The following is a 21,057-nucleotide window of genomic DNA, read 5'->3' as shown; positions in this document are numbered from 1 at the left end:
ATATTTAAGCTTTGTGAATATTAGTTAATAAAGTAACAATATATAACTAAAAAATATCATCATAGAAGACATGACAAGCAGATTGCATGACAACAAAAAACAAAAGTTTTTGTTTCTGTAAAAACAGTAACAGAACTTCTGTCAGTCAAGTAAGTTGTTTGCACAGTTGACAACAGATGATTCATCTGTTGTTTTTTCTTGTGGATCATAGTTACCAATCGGTCTTAAGAACACTATTACCAAGGTGTACTTCGTCTACACCCTTCAACTGGAAAACAACCAGTTTCTTTTAAATTTTTCCTGTTAACTTTAGAGTCTAGATTTGGCTATAAAAGTTACATTTAAACGTTTAAAGCTTTAATCAACTAAAATAACTTTCTTATCATGTTACATTATTAAAATTACATAAGGTTGGAGCTTTATCCTGTAACATATGTCAAGAACATTAAAATATGTTAAAACTAAGTGTATTTAGAATGGATGCTATGTACAGTTATAAACAGCATAAAACTTCAGTGATAATAATTAACTATCATTTTTACTTCCAATACGAATGATACTGAGATCTTTTTAGGAATGTAGGATTGAACTTACATTCTCCAACGTTAGGTAAGCAAGGTGTAAAAGTGTTTTGATGAAGAATGAAACAAATCATTGAAATATTTTCTTTATTGATCCCATGCAACAGACCTTTTAGTATAAATAGATAATGAATAGTGTATTGACATATTGTTTCATTTGTTGTGTTGTAGTCATGACTAGAAAGAGCCTCTTAAATATGGCAACTAAAGATTGCTCTTAACCCTTTAAGGGGACTGTTACCCAAAAAAATAAATAAAATAATAAATTTTTTTTTATTTTTCCTTATTTTTCTTTGGAATGTACTGATTTCATTGCAGTAATTTGTTTTTTTCCTATGATTACTATAAGTTGGTAAAAAATATTATTGAAACCCTTGCATGTCATTTTTTGACACTAACTGAACATCAGTCATGTTCCACTAACTAACACTTTCATATATTTCACCCCGCATCATTGTTTTGCTGTATTTAACTTTTTATGTTGGCTATACTGTCTAGCAGCTTTATTTCAGGTTACTATTATTGTTACTACTGTCAAAAGAGGATGGGAAAGCGGCTATTAAAATTAAAATCTGTCTCGGGTAAAGTAAAACTTGAGGATGGTAAGGGATTAGGTGGGCAGTGTAGGCTAAGTGAGCCTAATATTCAAAAACTGCAGACCTGGCCATAAGGCGAAATGTGCAGAGTGTTGGAGAGATGAAAAAGACAATATGGGCAGTGTACTTTAACATGATGTCATCAAATGATAAACCTACTCATCAGCTATGCCCTAAAGACAATGAGACATGGTGTAAATATAACCTGAGTTTACTTACCAATGAAATGTATGACCATGATAAACATTTTCACATCCCTGATTGTGTTATGAGTTTTATAAAACCCATATTCAAAGACCTTTCAGAAACCAAACTGTTGGAGCGTTGTTTGAAAGGGAAAACTCAAAACCAAAATCATTGAATAGTGTCATTTGGTCCCTAATACCAAAAAGAACTTTTGTAACTCTGCCTACCCTTAAATTTGGTGTTTACTCTGCAGTTTGTAGCTTTAATGACGGCTTTTCTAGTAAATTACAAGTTTTGGAAGCATTAAACCTACGTCCAGGGAACAATTTTGTAAAAGCGATGCAGCGCCTAGAAATAGTGCGAGTGAAGGAAGCGGACAAGAAAGTTCAAGAACTAGACAAGAAAATAAGGAATAAGAGAGCTTTGAAAAGAAAACGCCTTGAAGACATGTTTACACAAAATGAAGACCCAGATAATCCATCCTACAGCTCAGGAAACTACTAGGCTATTGTAGTTAAAGACATTTTCTTCGATTCCCGTAAGTTGTTTTTTTTCTATTTAGATGCAAGTGTTCTCAGCAGTTTATGAACTTAGACCTCTCAAATTTTTACCACTTGTACTTTGTACTATGTTCTAGGTCGTGACCAAAGGGTTTTACAAAATAAAAAGTAATATCTTAGAAATAAAATATTTTTTGTGATTTTTTTAGTTTTAAAAAGGTGAATTTTTTAAAATTAGTTTTTTAATACTAAAAGATGATAAATTGTTATTTTGGTTGGTCATGAACTATAAAAAGGTGTGCTTTAAAAGACAAAAAAAAATCAAAGCTCTATCATGACTCATTATTTTAGAAACCTGCATTAAGTTTATATGGACTAAGATAGGCGGTAACAGTCCCCTTAACAGTTTTATTCTTGTACCTAAAATTATGTTGTTTTTTAATCCAAAAAATAGATTATTTCTTTGAAGTTTATACTCAAAAGATAATGCTGTACATTATAAGAAAAAGAAAATACGTTACTACTAATATGGCCTGTCTGTCTGTACCTGAGATAATCTTTAGGAGATTTATTAACTCTTTCTTATTTTTTTCAAGCAAATTTATTTGGAGCTTCCAGGTGAGAATGTGATCAAGTTATATTCCCAGAAATTTTGTAATGGTAGTTTAACAAATATCATTGATTGGTAAAATAGTATCAGTGTTTCAGAATGGGATATACAAAAAATTTGAAGATTTGTTTTAGAACTGCTAAAAATTCAAACTATTACTTTGTAACCATCATCATCTCGTACTTCTTTGATGGAAGAATTTCTCAACTGATGTTTTGAGTGATAATTATGAATTGTTTTAATTGTTAGACAAGTAGGGTGTAGTTGTTATTAGTAGTAAGTAGAGTCAAAAGTTATTAGTGTTGATTTATTATCTTGAAGAAAATATATGAACATTTTAAAAAATATAGGAGATAATGTAAAGCATTGTGGTGTCTCTGTAAGTTCTGGTCTGGTCTGGTCAGATTTACGTTATTATAATTATTGGGATGTTTCACAGTTTTATTTTATATATACTTTATTGACTAATAACACATATCTACACCACACATGGTTAAAATTGCGATACAAATATTAGATTTCCACTACTATTCACCCATACTGAGAAAACTTATAGTTTTACTCTTTAATTTTGCTATGAGAAATTTTGTTTGAGAAAGATGTTAGCTACATCATTGTGTAGGATATTTCTTTCTAAACAAGAACATGTGTTTCAAACATCTGTTTTTAGTTCTACAGGACCAATACGAATTCCTTTATAACATTTGTTAGCATTACTTCACTGACAGCAAACGTCTATTTGTGACTAAACTTTTCCTTTCTTGGTAAGGTATGAAATTTTTTTAGTGTTATTGTTTTAACGGTTTTTGCTTACAACATCTGTTAGCCAGTGATATAAGTTACGTCTAGAACAAAACTGTTTTGGTATTATTTAGGCATATAACTTTTAGTTCTGACTAAAAATTTGTATAACCAACTGAGTTGATACAAAAAATAATTACTTTATTTTTTAGCATTAAAAACCAAATTGCCATACTTATTTCTGGATTTCTTCTAAAATTTTATTTTTTACTTTCCTTTTTTTCTTGTTTGTAATGCCAAAAAATATTAACTCAAAATACAAAAAAGATATTTAACTACAGTCACGGCCACCAAATAAGGCGGGTGGGTGGATTTGCGCTGCTGCCACGTATGGGACCGGTGAAGCGGAGGAAGGTCGAGAATCGGTCGCTCTCAGGCACAATTTGGCAACGCTGTGTGCACAGTGTTGCCTAGTCCAAGCGTCGCGCCGACGCTGCAGCTTCCACACGCCACCCTGCCAGTGCCAGTCGTATTGTACTGTCTGACTAGTTAGTGATTTTAACTAAAAAATGAAAATGGAGGAAGCTGGTAGTTCACGTGAAAATGAAAAAAAAACCTGTGAAAAGGAGACGATTAGAGGGTATTAAAAAAGTGATTTAAATAGTCAAACTAAATGTGTTCTAGTTAATGTACTGAACTTTCTGAAAGGTTTAGCTGATCCTGGTGTTCTTGGAACAATTAACAATGATGTGTTAAGTTAATTGAACACATAATGGAACCATTTATTATAAACCTTAGTGACGACTCATCAGACAGTGAAAACAGCGACAGTGACCGTGATTAAAAGCAAGTAACTCGAAACCACCAAGTGATCAAATCAACCACGGACTGACATATAGTTTCACTGTGATTATGTAATAGTATGTACTAACAATTTCACTTGTTTAATAATAATTACTTAAAAATGTTTCTTTATTATTTCTATTAATACACGTGTTTAAAATGTTTATATTTAAAATAATTTTGCTAAGGAAGGCAAAACAGATTGTTTTAAGCATGGTTAATTTTATTAAACATAAATATTTATTTAATTTTCGCTATGGTTACAATACATAGTACTATAGTTGAGTAATGATAAAAATAATAGAAAGTAAAGTATTGCTATTAAAAAAAAATAGTTGTATAGAAACTGTGTGTATACGCACGGCGCACGCATCGCTCTGCGTGTTTGATTTCAATAATTTAGGTTTGCACGCATTTCCCAGCGAAGTTAGTAAACTGAGAAAAATTTGTTTGGAACAAAAAATAAAAGTTTATACCTTTGTCTAAAACTTTGCCACATTAAAAATGTTCCTAACCAAAAAATAAAAAACTTCCTCGCTTACTGAAATGTTTAATACACCATGTTATTGAATTAAAATTGGTTTGTAGGTATTTAGTATTTCAAAATTACATTTTTGTATTTACATACAAAAATTATATACTGTTATCATCAGCGGTCTCTCCTGAAGCCAATAATACGATTTTCATCTTTGTAACTTGTAAGATGTCACCAAAATCTCAGGAGAAAGCAAACAACATCAAGCTCTAAAATGGATACAATTCAGGGATTATTCTATTTCATGATGTTTGCCCAATCTGGCAACGGCGCAATTCCACCCACCCGCCTAATTTGGTGGCCCCGACTGTACACATAAGTATTCCTTTTCATTTACTAAAAAATGAAAACATAAAGGGTGAGGTGGACCACTCTTGCGGTATGCAGCCCATAGCTGTTGCAATAACTAACTTAACATTTATTCTTCCTCATTTCTCCTAATTTGAACTAGCAGGATCTAATGAAATTATTTTCAACTTTGTAAAATGCCCCACAGGATCCTAGTTTGAGGAACAGAGGAGCTTTTTGCAGAATTCTCAAATGTAAACATTGGTTGTTTGAAACAACAATTTAACTGTCTACGAGGTGGTATCAGGAAGTTCCTGGACTAGGTCTGTTAATTTTTGTTTTCTTACCTGGGTTATTATTGGCTGTTATTCCTTACGAAGTAAGCTCCACTTGAGTTGATACAACGAACCCAGCATCTTTTTCCACAACTGGAAAGTGTAAAAAAAAAACAGTTTTTTCTGGAAAGATACAGAGCGCTTCATGCATTTTTTTTTACGTCTTCAACAGTGTCAAAATGGCGACCTTTCATATGCATTTCTATTTTTGGTAGAGAGAAAAGTAACAAGGGACTAATTATGGAGAATAGGCAGGATGTGGAACGGTAGCCATGTTGTTTTGATGGAAGCGTGAGCTGGAGCGATGCTGTGACGCAACAGCTAGTTTTTGTCTTTCCACAAATCAAGCCCCTTTTCAACGTATGTTTTCCCTCAAACGCCTCAAAACATCACAATAAAAATCAGAGTTCACTGTAACACCAGGTGGCACATACTCACAATGGACAATGCCTTTAATGTAAAAAATATCCAAGAGCATTGTTTTTGTTGCACTTCTCATCTGTCTTGCTTTTCTTCGGTCATTGTGATTTAAACCTCTCCACACTCATGACTGCATTTTTGCTTCTGGATCATAACCATAAAACCAACGTTCATCAACAGTTATAATCCTGGATATGAATGTTGGGGCACTTTCAGCTGTCTCTTTGAGTTCAATGCACACATCAACACATTGCTGAGTCTGATAAACAGTCAAAAGCCGAGGCACAAATTTAGCGGCAACTCGGTGCATGCCTAGATTTACGGTTAAAATTTCTTTACAGATTCCATAGCCAATACAAAGACTACTATATAAGTTATTTATTAAATGAAGACGGTCTTCATGAATGAAGTGTCAAATTTTCCCAACAATTTCATCTGTTTTGCACATGGAAGGCCGTCCTGGACAATGATTATCTTCAATTGAAGTTCTGCCAGCGCCTTGAAAGAAGTTTAATACTCAAAAACCTGTGTTTTGCTCAGTGATTGTTCTTCAAAGCTTCATGAAGCATTGAAAAAGTTTCCATTGGTGATTGATCATAAGTTTAAAGAAAAACGCCCATTACTCGAATTGCTACGTAATGATAACACACAACAAAAGCACAACTTGATTTAACCTAACCACTCACAACGAAACTTGGCACAATGATTCAACAGCTACTGCGATAGAGACTACTGGCACGCCGGCTTGTAGTCGTGTCAAAAAAAGCGAATACAGTCTGGGAACCTCCTGATACTATCTTGTATCTACACTGAACATTTAGCGTACCAAAAGTCAATTATCTTTAACTGTATTTACAGGGTTTACTAAAAAGTTATAAAGTAGGCCTTTAAAATTTAGTACTATGTTAGCCTAACTGAATATGGAACAGCTCCAAATTTTTCCTTAAGCATATTATTGAGCTATTCTTTAAGTGAAAGTATAGTAGAGGCACTTTTCATTGTATTTTCCAAATTTAAAAATGCTCCAACTAGAAAAATAAAAAAAATCTTAAAACTAAAAATTCTTAAATAGAACCTGTGGACCCCTTATGATTAGTAGCTTTCACTGTGAAAAATTGTCTTTCGAATTCATGGAAAACGAGATTGTATTCTTATATAATACAAATTGGTATTATTAGCCTCCAAGAAATGGTTGGGGAGACAAAAACACTCAATAATTTATGTAAGAATTGCCAAATTTTACTGTTGCTAATGAGTAAAAGGATATTGTTAAAAGATACACAGAGAAGATTGTTTCTAACACCATTTTCTTGACTCTAGAAGAAAGGACATGCATTATAATGACAGTGACATGATTTTAAGTAATACAGTAGTTTTGTTCCAAGGTTATCTTAAGGTCACTTATCTCAAGAAAATTGATTATTTTAGCTTTATCATTAACTCAGCATATTGAACTATCAAAATCTCATGGCAAAATAAAATTTTTATTTGTAACATGAAAAGTACAAACAGAATGTCTAAATTACTACAACATGCTTATGTAATTATTAGTTTTCTTTGACATTTAGGTTTATATTTTCACATCAAGTGCTATACATTTTGAAGAACTTTTATGATACCTAAATAAGTAAAGACCATTTGTTCCTTTCTTAAAATCTGTAATCTGGGATTTGATAACAGGATATTTAAATTATAATCTTCCCTCTACACATTGCATATGATACATCATTGTGGTTATACACAAATTATATAAAAACAATTAAACGTTTACACTGGCCATAACTGTTTATGGAGGAGGAGGCAACCATGCCCAGCTACTTAAGGATGGGTGAAATTGCATTTCTGCAGAGCGGAACAGTGAGTTTGTTCTGACAGCGTGACTGCTGCTTGGATAGGTGACCGCTGAGCGATCCTGTCCTTGCAAGCGGCCCGCCTGCCCGGCCATTGGTGGTGGTTCGGAAGTCACCTTTAAGCCGTTGGTCCCCAGGTTAAGTGTTAGAGAGGGCTTCTTAGCCCTAACTTCGCCTGGTAAAATAAGACATGTGAGTAATTGTAATAACTCTGCTATAAAATGTTTGAGTACATACTCTTCTAATTTAAATATTAGAAATAATATTTTCCACTGGAGACAGATATATTCAAATGATGTGCTTGAGTGTGTCTCTAGATTGAGCTCATCACAAAGTGAAGATGTTTATGGTTTCTCCAACATAATAGTTAAAAGAAATAATAAATATTATACGTGAGCCCTTAACTTTTCTTTTTAATTTGATACTTGAGAAGAGTATTTTTCCAGATATTCATAAAGTGATCAAAGTTATACCGGTTTACAAAAAAGAAGATAAATTATGCCCCTCTAGTTATCGCCCGATTTCACTAATACCTATATTTAGTAAGATTCTTGAATATTGTATGAAAGAGCAATTATATATTACTTTTTGGAGGGCAAACTTCTTTGTAAAGAGCAGTTTGGTTTTTTGCCTGGTAAAAACACTATAAAAGCGGTTGAATTGGTTGTTGAAAAAATCTTGAGAAGCTTCGAAAATAAGGAAACATTATCTGCCACTTTAATTGACCTGTCTAAAGCATTTGACAGTATATCTCATGATTTGCTTTTAAGAAAACTCCAATGTTATGGTATACAAGGTAGAGTTACAATTAATGACGTCCTATCTAAATAATAGAAGGCAAATGGTAGCTCAAAACTCTCATGTATCTGAGCTTAAAACTGTTAAAAAGGGTGTCCCTCAAGGCTCTGTCCATGGGCGTTTTTTGTTAATTGTAGCTGTAAATGATTTTGCTATCTAGGGTTACTTATTTATTGCATAGGTTAAGTTTATGTGTAAATAGATATATGTTATTAACATCATATTTTGCCTTTTTTCACTCATTTCTGTCATGGAATAATTCTATGGGGTAACAGTAATGGAGCCCAAAGAGTTTTCCTGTGGCAGAAGCAAGCTTTACGGTTGATCAAGAATGTGAAGAGTAGAGAATCTTGTAGACCAATTTTTTAGACCAAAGAGTTTTTAATAATGACTACCATCTATGTATATATTATTATTTAGTTAAAAGTTAAAGAAAATCTGAATGAGTATGAGATGCGTCATGACATTCATAACTACAACACAAGGGCCAAACATATGTTGAATTTAATTCCTGTAAGACTTGAGAAATTTAAAAAGTCACTGCTTTATGGAGGTTCAGCTTTTTAATAAATTACCTGATAGTGCATGGACAACTATCAATAAATTTAAAATTGTTCTTAACCCTGGAGTCGGGGCGCTCTAGTTTGTAACGTGAGTAGGGGCGCCGGGTCTGACAGACCCATTATTATATTATTGATTATTTAACACTAATAATGTAATAACAATTTTTGATTAATTTTTATATATTTAGTAGTTCCTATTAAAGATTTATAAGATACTAAATATAAAAAATAAAACATTTTGTGATAATTATATACATTTAATAAACATGACTGAAATTTATGTAGTGGTATGAAAAATGTCCTCTAAAAATAAAAATGGTCATCTAGTATTAATAATTGAGAAAGAAAAATGTACCTAATAGTATATTAAACAAATTCAAAATGTATTTTCTAAAGGACATTAAGTAATAAAATTGAAATTTGGGAAGAAAGTTTACTGTTGCACTGTAGCTTGACATCCAGAGCACGAATGTTCAGCGTGGCGAAGGCAATTAAACTTTCGGCAGTACTTGCAACTATACTTAGTTTTGCTGTCGCTTTTACACAAATAACACCTTTATCTAGTTCCTGGTGGGAAATCGTCTGCTTTTTCGACTTGAGCTGAAGTCCCAGCAACCTCTTGCCGTCTTTGACGAATCTCAGTAGGGAGATTTTTCTGCAGAGATCTTCGTTGAAGATGTTCAGATGATAGAGCCAGTGCGAGTTCCTTTAAATAAAATTGTTCGAATAGTTTTGTCTTGATTGTTATTAGCAATGTATGTTATTTGAGAATTCACTCCAGCTACATTCAACAGAGAAAAGAGTATTACCATTGGCCATCTTCTTATATTTCGAGCAACATCATAGGTTGCACACAACTCATCTAGAGTATCTACTCCACCTTTGGTTGAGTTATAAAAAGTAACTATATCTGTAACTATTGGCGTCACCTGTTGTCACATCAATTGCATCATCATGATGCATACTCGTAGCTAAGAGTACATTTTTTTCTTTTTTTTTAGGTAAATAGAAAACAATCCCCAACACTCTACAGGTGTTTTTGCATTCTTAGCGTAGGGTTTTACACCTGGTAGACGAATAACTATATTTGCTTACCGATCGTGCTGGAGGGCAGTGAATCCTCCACCATGTTGTTCTGTCTTTTACGATGTAGCAGGGAAACCTTGGTTGTATCTGTTCATGTTGATGACCTTCTTCCATGTCCTCTTCACTATACTCCCCTTCTTGCTCAGTGTCTGTTTGTTCCATGAACTCCTCAACAATGTCCTCCTCATCATTATCTGAGTTGTCAATAAGTACATCTTCAACAGAGCTAGCGAAGCTTTCGTTCAGAATTTGTCTAATACGTTCTTGTTCTTGTTCATCAGCCATTTTAAAATTAAATCTCAAATAAAACTAATACAATATTAACAAAGTAGTTTCTTTTATTTAGACAAAAAAATCAATGCTTTTATCTTTATGTAACAAAAAATAAACAGTTTTTATAAAAATTCAACCAATTACAAATTGTGTTACACGAGTAGGGGCGCCAAGTCTGACAGACCCGAACTGCAATTTTCTAGAAATAGGTAAGTGACTTCAATCCAACCACATGCGGGGCGTTGACTAGTGACTAGGGTTAGACAGCTACACAGAACTTGGGCTTTGAAGGTCTCTTCTACCAACCTCAAATAAAAAAATATATCTTAGTCGGGTCTGTGAGACTAGGCGCCCCGACTCCCGGGTTAAGAATTGGCTTAAGATAACTCCCTTATACACTGTTTATGAATTCTTTGCCTGTGGTACAAGTACCTTAATATTTTAACTGTAAACTTTGTTTTTTTTTTAAATTTCTTTTTATTATATGCCTGTAACTTTGTTTTGTTATTTATTAGTATTGTTTAAGTGATCATTTTAATTGTTTAAATTTTAAGTGTTAATATTGAAGCTTTCTAGTCACACTGATAGTACTAAGTTATTTTATCTTCCTCTTTTGTGCATTTTTATTTAATAATTTATGCATTTTATTTGATAAAATTTTAATTTCTACCACTAGATTATGTTTTTCTTCAGACCACAAATTTGGTAATAATTTAAAGGAAAACATTTTATTGTAATCTATTTTATATTAGTATTATAGTACATGCTTACTATGTTTATGACTATGTTATCTCTATTATACAATTTTTTATTTAATGACAATAAAGCTTCTTGACTCACTAAGAGTTTTTTTTTTTACAGAGTAATTTTACATGTTACAAGTCTTGACCTGTCAAGGAATAGGCTACACTTTATTTTATACAATTTAAGTTATTTATTGTAAGTTCACACATTAAAGTAAAACTTGTCACATCCTCAAGTGGCGATGGGGTTGGCCAAATATCATTATATACGAATATAGAATTGAAGAAAGTAAGTTATCTAAAGCAAAGGCACTACCACTGTTACAACTTTCTTTATAGGAAATTCAGTAATTATGAAATCATTAATACTATGCTCAAACTGTTTACCGTAACAATTTATTAATTTATGGTACAGCACTTTCATTCTACTTCAAACTTACTACTAAAATAATGCATTTAATATTTTTAAGTTTTTGTGATTACGTTCATACAATAAATCACAATGTAAAGGGGTATAAATACAAATTCATTTGAGAAAACAGTGAAACAAAGTTCTCTGGTGTTAAAGGCTCTTGACAGGATTAGTGGAAAGATTGTAGAAGCCATGTACTTGTTTATAGCCATAAAATATAAAAAATAAGTATATGGCCAATGAAAGTAGTATTGGGTCTCACTAGCAAAAGCCCAGAAAAACCTAGAAATATAAATACAGTAAAATCCCGCTTAACCAAAACCCTGGGTTGAGTATGCGAAATTTCCATTAATACGCTGGATGCGGCAAAATCTGCCTGTCCCGTGATTCATACCCAAAGGCAGTAAACACCCTACCCTGCATGGTGGGAGTAGGTGGTTGCTTTGTCTATTAGTCATTTACTCCAGTTACTGTTCATAGCACGTCCACGTACAGTGGTGTTCTATTGTCAGTTAAGGAGTGTAGTGACGGTTGAAATATTAGTTACTAATAACTTAAGTTCTTGTGAGATGTCTTCGAAACGAAAACCTAAAATTGTGCAAATAAAAGAAACTCGAAATAGTAAGACGTGTCCAGAGTGGGACTTTATTAAACACTGTTGCTGCAGATTTCAATGTTAGAATATCCACTGTGAGTGACTGGGTTAAGTGTACGGACAAACTCTTGGAACATTCAACCAAAATTCTGAACAGGAAAACAATGAAAAGTGTGGAATAAAAAAAATTAAGGAAGCTCTGTATTTTGGTTTACTCAACAAAGAGATTCAAGATTCAAGATTACAAGGTATACCACTGACCAGACCAATTCTTCAAGAAAATGCCAAATTACTTGCTAAACTTTAAGACAAAGATGGAAAGGATTTTGTTGCTAGCAACGGATGGTTGAATAGGTTCAGGAAGCGTTACACTACAGTGTTATTTCTTTTTGTATTTTATGACGGCAGTGAATGTTTCGGGAACATGTAGGCTACCCTTAATGTGCATTGGAAAATCGTTAAAATCAAGAGCTCTAAAAATATTGCCACAAATACCCTACCAGTCTGTTACAGAGTTCAAAAAAGTGCATGGATGTCATCAGAGCTGTTTTCAGAATGGTTTCACAAACAGTTTGTTCCGAAAGTTAAGCGCTTTTTGAATGAAAGATGTTTGCCAATGAAAGCCATTCTATTGATTGGCAAACATTTATGACAAACACTTCTATGACCCAAGCCAGCTGAGTGATGGAGACATAAAAGTGAAGTTTTTGCCTGCAAATGTCACCAGACTTATTCAACGAATGGATCAAGGTGTGTGATCAATATCATCATTCTAGCGTCACTACAGGGGTTTTCTATTGAGACATCTTCTACAAAACAGTAAAAATAGGAATAAGACATAGATTGAATCATTAAATTCTGTCAACATGAAGCATATTGTTTACTGGTGTGTACAATTAATTGTGGGAGAAAGTTAAAGGATCAACGCTACAGAGAGCTTGGAACAAACTTTACGATGGAGTTGTATCAGCGGATATCTAGGGATATGAAAACTTAATTGAGCTCCTGCAGATGAAACCAATAACAATGAAGAAGTGAGCAAATGGATTAAAGCGGACGATGCTGAGAATGAACAGACAGATGTGGAAATTGTTTAAATGGTGCAGGGCTCTTCGGCAAAGTGTACCAGACGACACGTATGCTGTTTTGGAACCTGAACTTGACCGAGAGACAGTTGAGGAAGCATTTAACAGGTTTGAGGTTAGTTATTGTCTTATGGTTACAGTATTTTTATGTACAGCACTATCAAGCCAGTATATCAAGGGCAGCAACAGTAGGCCTACATGCCTTTCAGTTGTTTCAGGTTGCCTATCGATTTGTGGAACAATCCTCTGATGTAACATCTGGTGATTTGTTGCAGCTTAAATGATGGAGAGACAAAGTGCCTCTTAACTGATGTGAAGAAAAGTCCAGAAAATGATATCAGATTAATATATATATATATATATATATATATATATATATATATATATATATTAGATTAATAAACATTGGGCTATATAAATGTAAAAATTCATTTTTGTATGATTTATTGTAGAAAATACAACTAATACTAACAATAAATATGTTTTATGAGTTTTACTTGCAGATATATGTCTACCATAAAATACGTACGTATATCATTACTTTTTGTTTCCAGTGGTATACAAATCATGTTGATAATCAACCAAATACAAACTGTTGTGATGAGAGTGAGCCCTGTATATCAATGGAATCTCTGTCGATGACAGTTGAGACATGTCGTGATGAACAGAAGACTCGTTGATTGCAATTTAGAGGTTTATGATAAGTAACGACTTTGCATTAGGTTTCCTAATTTGACAATCATTCTTGTTTAGATTTTTTTCAATTGCAACTATCTTTAAAACAAAATAACTAAACTCGACTGATAAACCCTTCTAAATTTTGAGTGTGATTTGCGACAATGCCATATAAAATGGGCACCGTAATCAGTGTCTTCAAGACATTTTGCAATGGTAAACTATTGATTTAGTATAACACAGTTATTTGTATTTTTCATCACAATATAATTAATCTCACATTCTTTTCTGCCTAATAAGTAGGATTTTGAGAAAAAATACTGATAATAAGAAATAAAGGGAGGAAAATGCTGCAGTATAAGCGGCCACCAACAAAACCGAATCATGATCGTCGATTATAAATATTGATACTATTGGATACATTTGATTTGATCCAAAGATAATCATAGCCTGCTGTTTAATTTCATTTATATAGTGCGTAGGCTAATAATAAGGCAAAAACAATGGCGATGAACATGCAGTTATTGTCTCGAAATGTATTTTTAAACATTGAACGATGTTTTAAATGGTTACCTTGCTCCTTTATATCCAAAGTGTCCAGTTTGTATTGAGGAGATGAAAACTAGAACTAAAGATGAAAATCAAATAATGTTTCACAACAAGAAAAGTTATAACATAAAATTTTTTTTATTTCTTCCACAATTTGTATTAAAATCTAGCGACTTTCATCAAGCATACTATCAAGCAGAAAATCAAGTAGCTGCAGAAATAAAATTAGACGAGCTAAAATAATTGTAGGTACTACGCTGTTGAAACACAGTTTAAATATTTTATATAATCTGAAACAAATACATTTGTTTTACATATAAAAGTATAGCTGCACTATAATAAGATTTAAAAGCCTAAAATGTACGAGGCATGTTTTTAAAGTAAGTAACGTATTTAAATTACGCCATCACAACACGGCAGTTGCCGTTTAGCGCATGCGCGTAGTGTAGCTACATCAGTTGGGAAGCCACAGACGCCATTACGACACCGTTTGATCAAGTCTTCGTTTGTTTACATGATTTTAAAATGCCGCCGACTGTGAATTGCATGCTGTGATTCGTTTCCTCTGTGCTAAAAGCTAAAAAAGCAATTGACATTCATCGTCAAATCAGTGAAGTTTATGGTGAAAACATTATGAGTGAAGGAATGGTGCAGAAATGGGTTAGGACCTTCAAAGATGGCCGCACAAATGTTCATGATGAGGGACGAAGTGGGCAACCTTCAGTCATTACCGATGATCTCATTCAAAACAGACGGTTCACAATTTCGTCCTTAGCTGAAAAATTTCCTGCTGTATCAAGAAGTGTCCTCTACGAAATTGTCTCTGAACGTGTAAATTATCGGAAACTGTGTTCACGGTGGGTACCGAAAATGTTGAATGATGAGCACAAAACCAAACGAGTGGGCAGTGCATCGAGCGTTACAGTAACGAGGGTGATGATTTTTTAAGCCATATCGTTACAGGCGATGAAACGTGGGTAGCCTACGTTACACCAGAATCAAAACACAGTCAATGGAATGGCAGCATTCAACATCCCCTAGGAAAGTCAAATTCAAGCAAACAATTTCTGCCCAGAAAATCATGTGCACTGTCTTTAGGGACAGACAGGGTGTGTTGTTGGTCAATTTTCTGCCTCGCAGTGAAACGATTAATGCAGCCGCGTACTGTAAAACTTTAAAAACAATTGGACCATCCTCCATACAGTCCCGATCTAGCGCCTAGCGACTACCATTTGTTTCTGCACTTGAAGACGCATATAGCGGGGGAGCGTCATTCCAATGATGAAGAAGTAAAAACGTCTGTGCAACAGTGGTTGTCCAGTCTGGCGGCAAGCTTCTTTGACAACGGCATACAAAAGCTGGTCCCAAGATACGACAAGTGCCTTAATAATAATGGAAATTATGTAGAAAAAGAATGCTCTTTCAGGCAAATAAAGTTTTGTTTGAAAAATTTACTTGTTGATTTTTATATCAAAACGGTACTTACTTTAAAAACATGCCTTGTAATTTAGTTTAACATTATTACTCCAAATTAATTCAAAGTAAAATTGGGTTTGGTATTTGACGATGTACATGTGTTCTTGTTTCACAAGGAATCAGACATGTATATCTTTAAAAATAGTACATGTATTTGTTTTGTTGTGACATTTTATAAATATAGTAGCATAGTTTTTTTGTTTAATTTATCATTAATATGTTAATTTAAGAAACTAGCAGAACTATATTATTGTTATTTGAAATACCTATTATGTAATTAGGCCAGATATTTTGATTTATTTCTTTTTTGTGGTCATGAATATCGATGATGCAATCATCAAGACTCAATTGTAATTCGATTATGTTAATGGCTGCTTATATACTGCAGACAGAGTAAAATAAATGTCAACCTTTTGCTAAGGTGGTATAAGTAAAAGTGACTTGTCTAGTTTCTGAAAATGTAAGAAAACTTACTATATGTTCAAAATAAATAATCTGGTCGGATATATTTTACAGCAATATATTATTTGGCATTTTTATATGATTTACTGGAGCTTGAATTATATGGTATTCAGAATGAAACATGTGCATTTCACCATAGGCACCTAGTACGTCTGTCGGCTACCAATTCAAGTTTTACTGTAGGTGTCTCATATGACACCTACATATATAAAAAAGGCTAAAATCAGTTTAATTCCCAAAACACAATGATTTTATTATCAAATTTGATAGGTTTGAAATTCCAATATATTATATCAAACAACAAAGACACTAACTAAATGACGATCTTTTTATAACCACATTATTTCTGTGCAGCATTAAGGATAAAAATGCATTTTCCTGATAGTACATATTTTGATCTTTTCACCTAATAGTTACAGGTTAGCATGAAATACAACTATTAACAATATAAAAATAACAAAATCGTACTAATCTATATAATATGAAAAGTCTCGCAATGTGACTACAGCATTTTAGGTATATTGTTGTCATTTTTCAGTCAAAAATACAAATCACGTTGTGACCCATGGCACTAAAAGGTTAGTCTAACTATGAATACTGGGGGCATGCCAATGCATCATCATGCATGAAAAATATTTAAGTGCATCAGAGATACGGAACTGTCTGAAGTTAGCATTTCTGTTTTCACAGTAACTCTGTAATATTCAATTACAGGTACCAATATTACTGCTGGCACACCTACTGGACTCAAAGGGTTGCTTCATTCTCACAATCTGCTCTCTATAACAGGTTTCTGTCATGTCTTATTAACTACACTTAACCTCCAAAGACTAATAAGTTCACTAACTTATTATTTTTTTTAGGAATAATTAATGCAGGAATTATGATTAATAAATTAATTCAGCAATTATGATTAATAAATAAATTATCCATAGTAGTTTACCAAATTGCTAAAGAATACAGCGACTTTGTTGATTTCAACAGTTTTGGCTCAGTGAAGTAAGCCGGTTGAAGGCATCCGAGTGTGATATAAACAAATCTACTTCCTCTTTAATTTCACAGTTGTATAGTTTATTTAAATTCTTGTTACAATTCAGCAGATTGTATGCTGTTGTTGTGTTTAATACATTGAGCTACCTACTAAACGGACTCAGTTATAGTTTATTCAGCCTAGTTATTGTTCTTGTGTCTTGTTTAAATTTATTTGTAGGTTTGTATTAAATATAAAACTTATATAGGACTATTTTAATTGTTACATTATTTTATGTATAGTTGTTATAGATAAAAATGAACTTTAACTGGTCGCAAAAAATGACTCTGAGGTTCCATTAGGCTGTTATATTATTTATTATAAATAAAAATCTCAATAAAACTATGTTTATGTATTCCGACAAAATGATGATTTCAAACCACTTACCTTTCTTGTAACTTATTCATTCCACAGAAAAATTGAAGCCGGAGAGGACCAGATATAGTAAAATTTAGAAAAAAATCTTATATAATTTAGAGGTGGAGTTAATATTTTAATTTGAGATTTATTTTTAGACTCGTAGTGAGCTAGGCAATTTATTTTATTAATGGCTGTAAAATAAATTTAAGGGAAAGCTGGCCTAAATTATTGAACATTTTTATTAACCTCTTCAGGAAACAATCCCATAGACACTGAAAGAATGGTTATTCAATTCAGGAGATGTTGCCATACCCTGAAGCTACATTAGAGGCAACAATGATAGGCTTAGTTAAAATCATGCAACTCTTAAATATATGCCAGTAATACAGTAGCACTAACACGAGAAAAATGAACAAATGTAGCCTATTGGAAGACCAGTTTTAAATTCTATAGGATGACATAAACAGGTATGACGGTTAATGTCACTTTTATCCAAATGAATAATTCAATATTACATTTATTTAACCATATGATTTCAACTTAGTTGCAGTAATTTATAATGTAGGCAATAAACAATAAGTAACTAATGTTTGGAGAATTTCTGATTTCCGTTGGGCTCCTGGTTACCCATGTAAAGTATATCCTTTCCTCCATTTCCCAAAAGTGGTTACTTGCTGCTATCCGGACAAGCTATAAATATTGTAACATTTTTATAATATGTAGGTCTAGGCTATAGTTGGTTTTGTCATATAATTGTGATACTTGTTATTAAAATTGAAATGTATTATTAATATATAATAACTCTTATTGTGTACGATTATTATATAATATTGAAGTTTCATAACATATTGAATCGATTGGTAATAACAATTGAATAACGAGTGTAGGCCACTTAGTCTCCTCTAAAAGTTTCCTGTTAAATGGCAAAATCTACATTAATCTAGGCATAATGAACTACTGATAACTAAAGTGGTTTACTTCTTTCATAATTTTGTTAGTAGAACTCTGCAAACAGAAGTAAAATCCATAAACAAAACCAAAATGTTTGTGTAGGCTATAAAGATTGTAGTCTTTATAGCCTAAAATACAAAAATAAAGAATTAGGTCGTCCAATGAAATTCTGAGTAATTTCTTGAAGTTGTTGTATTAAATTATCTATATCTTTAAGACGTTGTGTTAAATTATATTTCTAAATTGAGTGATCAGACATAATTAATTAAGGCCTAGCCATATTCAAGTAATGAGAAAAGCTATCATTAAGGATAAGAGAAACGAGTTTAAAAAATATCAAAATTAACCTTCATCTCTAAATTTAAAAAAATTACTTCAATAACATAAAATACACGAGACAGTCAGTACAAAGATGATCAAATGTGGTCGTAGGTATATACCTGGTAACAGTAAATTACCATAAATTGAAAATATTAATTAAAAATTTCAACACATTGTATATATTAATCTCAACAAACAGGGGCAAGATACTTGAAACCCCACAATTATAACTTTCAAATAAACATTCAAATCTTGCAGACAACAGCCTCTGGTTGGATGGAACTGTCCAAACACATAACTTTCAACTTAAAATAGCAAAAATGGGTACCCGATGAATTTTCAAAGTTTGGGCGTGGTTTGAAGGGTAAACAACTAAAGATTGAATTACACCATGAATATTTGTGGAACACTTATTATTATCAATACTTTTAGTGCTTAATAACATGTAAACAAGACTGTAAGGTTATGTTTATCACACTTAGAAAAATTAAATAAATGGAGAAAACCAAGTTTATGGTAAATGACAATTACATGTGGGAATACCCAGGGGCATGAAATTATGTTATATATATTAAATTCCCGGTTGTATTTGTCTAAATAAGTTTAAATTAGTCAAAAAAGGCTTGTAAATGATAGGTTATGTAGTATTATGTTATTAAGTTTTTAAAAATGGTATTCAAATAATTTAGCTAAAAATATTAAAATTAACAAATAATACTGATTTTTAATGCAGAGACATCGATAAAATATAATACATTTAATGAAAACTGAAGAAAATAAAGTTTTAATTCCACTTACCTGATGCATCCTTGGAAGTGAAAACTCGTGCAAAATTGGCGATACTGAAGTATTTAACAACAAATTTTGATTATTGCACGATGCAATTAAGAGTCGACAGTGAATTTATCGAATAATTATCAGTAACAGAATAAATATTCACTCCGAAATTATTGACCTGATTGTTCATCTATTTTATTTGATCATACGAAATGGCTGCCATTTGCCAACTTTCCTCGCGTGCTATTCTCTTCCAAAGGAGTATAAAACTGTACACGAGACACTACAGATTGAATCACACTCGATTAAAGTTAACACTATAGTAAAGTATTAATGATTCAATCACAAAATACAACGAATAATTAGATCACAAGTAAAATTTTCACTGATGCTATAATATAGACCGCAAGACGACGGCCATCTTGAGCTCTCCTTCCTCACACAATGTACCACAATCCTCAGCGCGAATACGTGACACGGTTGAGAGACGGATTCTCCTCCACCTCGCCCATGCTCAGTTTGAAACGCGCCAACGTTCAAACGTACCAGTGGCGGTCCACGTTAAAACTTATATATTCGAGCGGTACTATAACAAACGTACGACCCAACGCGCTGAAATGTCGCATTACGACACACAAATTGCCGATTTCCTTTCTTCGGAGGAGTTTCTAGCACTCAAAACTGTTTAGTTGGTCACTAAACTGTCAATATTACTAGAAAATGGTATTAATTCTTCACAAACAGATGAAATCGTGTTCTTCTACCTAAAAATAACCTCATCTAAACGAATATAGTTCATCACTTTACAAACCTTTTCACTTCCTAGTTATAATGTTTGTTTGGAAAACTTAATTCTTTACAAAGCAGAATTTGGAGTTCAACCAAACAACTGTAAAACTGTTAAATATAGATTTACTATAAGGATTTTGGCCTTCTTTTAAATCTATTTCCAGATGCCTAGATTTCAAAACGTCTTTAGAACTTTTTATAACATAATTGGTAGACTGATTTATTGAAAGTTCGTAACAAAAATAAATAAACCTTGAACAATCCTAGTAGAATTTAGTTTAGTTAACCTCTTGAATCTGTCCAAGTACTTTCTCAAAAGGACAGCTACACAAAACTGAAACATTTGCTTTGCAAAAGAGAACCATGCAATAGTTATAAATATAACTTCTTGTGCTCCATTGGTTTTTAGAGAAGATTTTACTATAAAAAAGTAGATTCTAGCAAAAGTGAAAAGGCAGCTATAAATCAGATGACAAAACTCTTTCATTAAAAATATAAATCAGGAGAATTATATAACAAATTCTCCAAAAAGCTTTTTAGTCAGGAACTGGCAGAAGTTTTATACTTTCCTATTTGCTGTTAAAGCTATAAAGGCCTAGGTATCAACTAGTTTTAAACATTTTATAA

General features: G+C 32.6%; 1 protein-coding gene across 1 annotated transcript in view; it reads right to left on the bottom strand.

Annotated features, from left to right (window-relative positions):
* LOC124354728 (chromodomain-helicase-DNA-binding protein 1) overlaps positions 1-20,531 on the bottom strand; it is a 77,172-nt gene extending 56,641 nt beyond the window's left edge. The window contains exon 1 of the mRNA XM_046805385.1: positions 19,663-20,531. Within this exon, the coding sequence (XP_046661341.1) occupies positions 19,663-19,671 (9 nt within the window). The 5' untranslated portion in view covers positions 19,672-20,531. The remainder of the gene's footprint in view (positions 1-19,662) is intronic.
* Between the last annotated feature and the right edge of the window lie 526 nt (positions 20,532-21,057).

The sequence above is a fragment of the Homalodisca vitripennis genome, chromosome 2, assembly GCF_021130785.1.
Source record: "Homalodisca vitripennis isolate AUS2020 chromosome 2, UT_GWSS_2.1, whole genome shotgun sequence".
Lineage (NCBI taxonomy): Eukaryota > Metazoa > Arthropoda > Insecta > Hemiptera > Cicadellidae > Homalodisca > Homalodisca vitripennis.
Note: the sequence above shows the minus strand (reverse complement) of the source record. Positions and strands in the feature narration are given on the sequence as shown.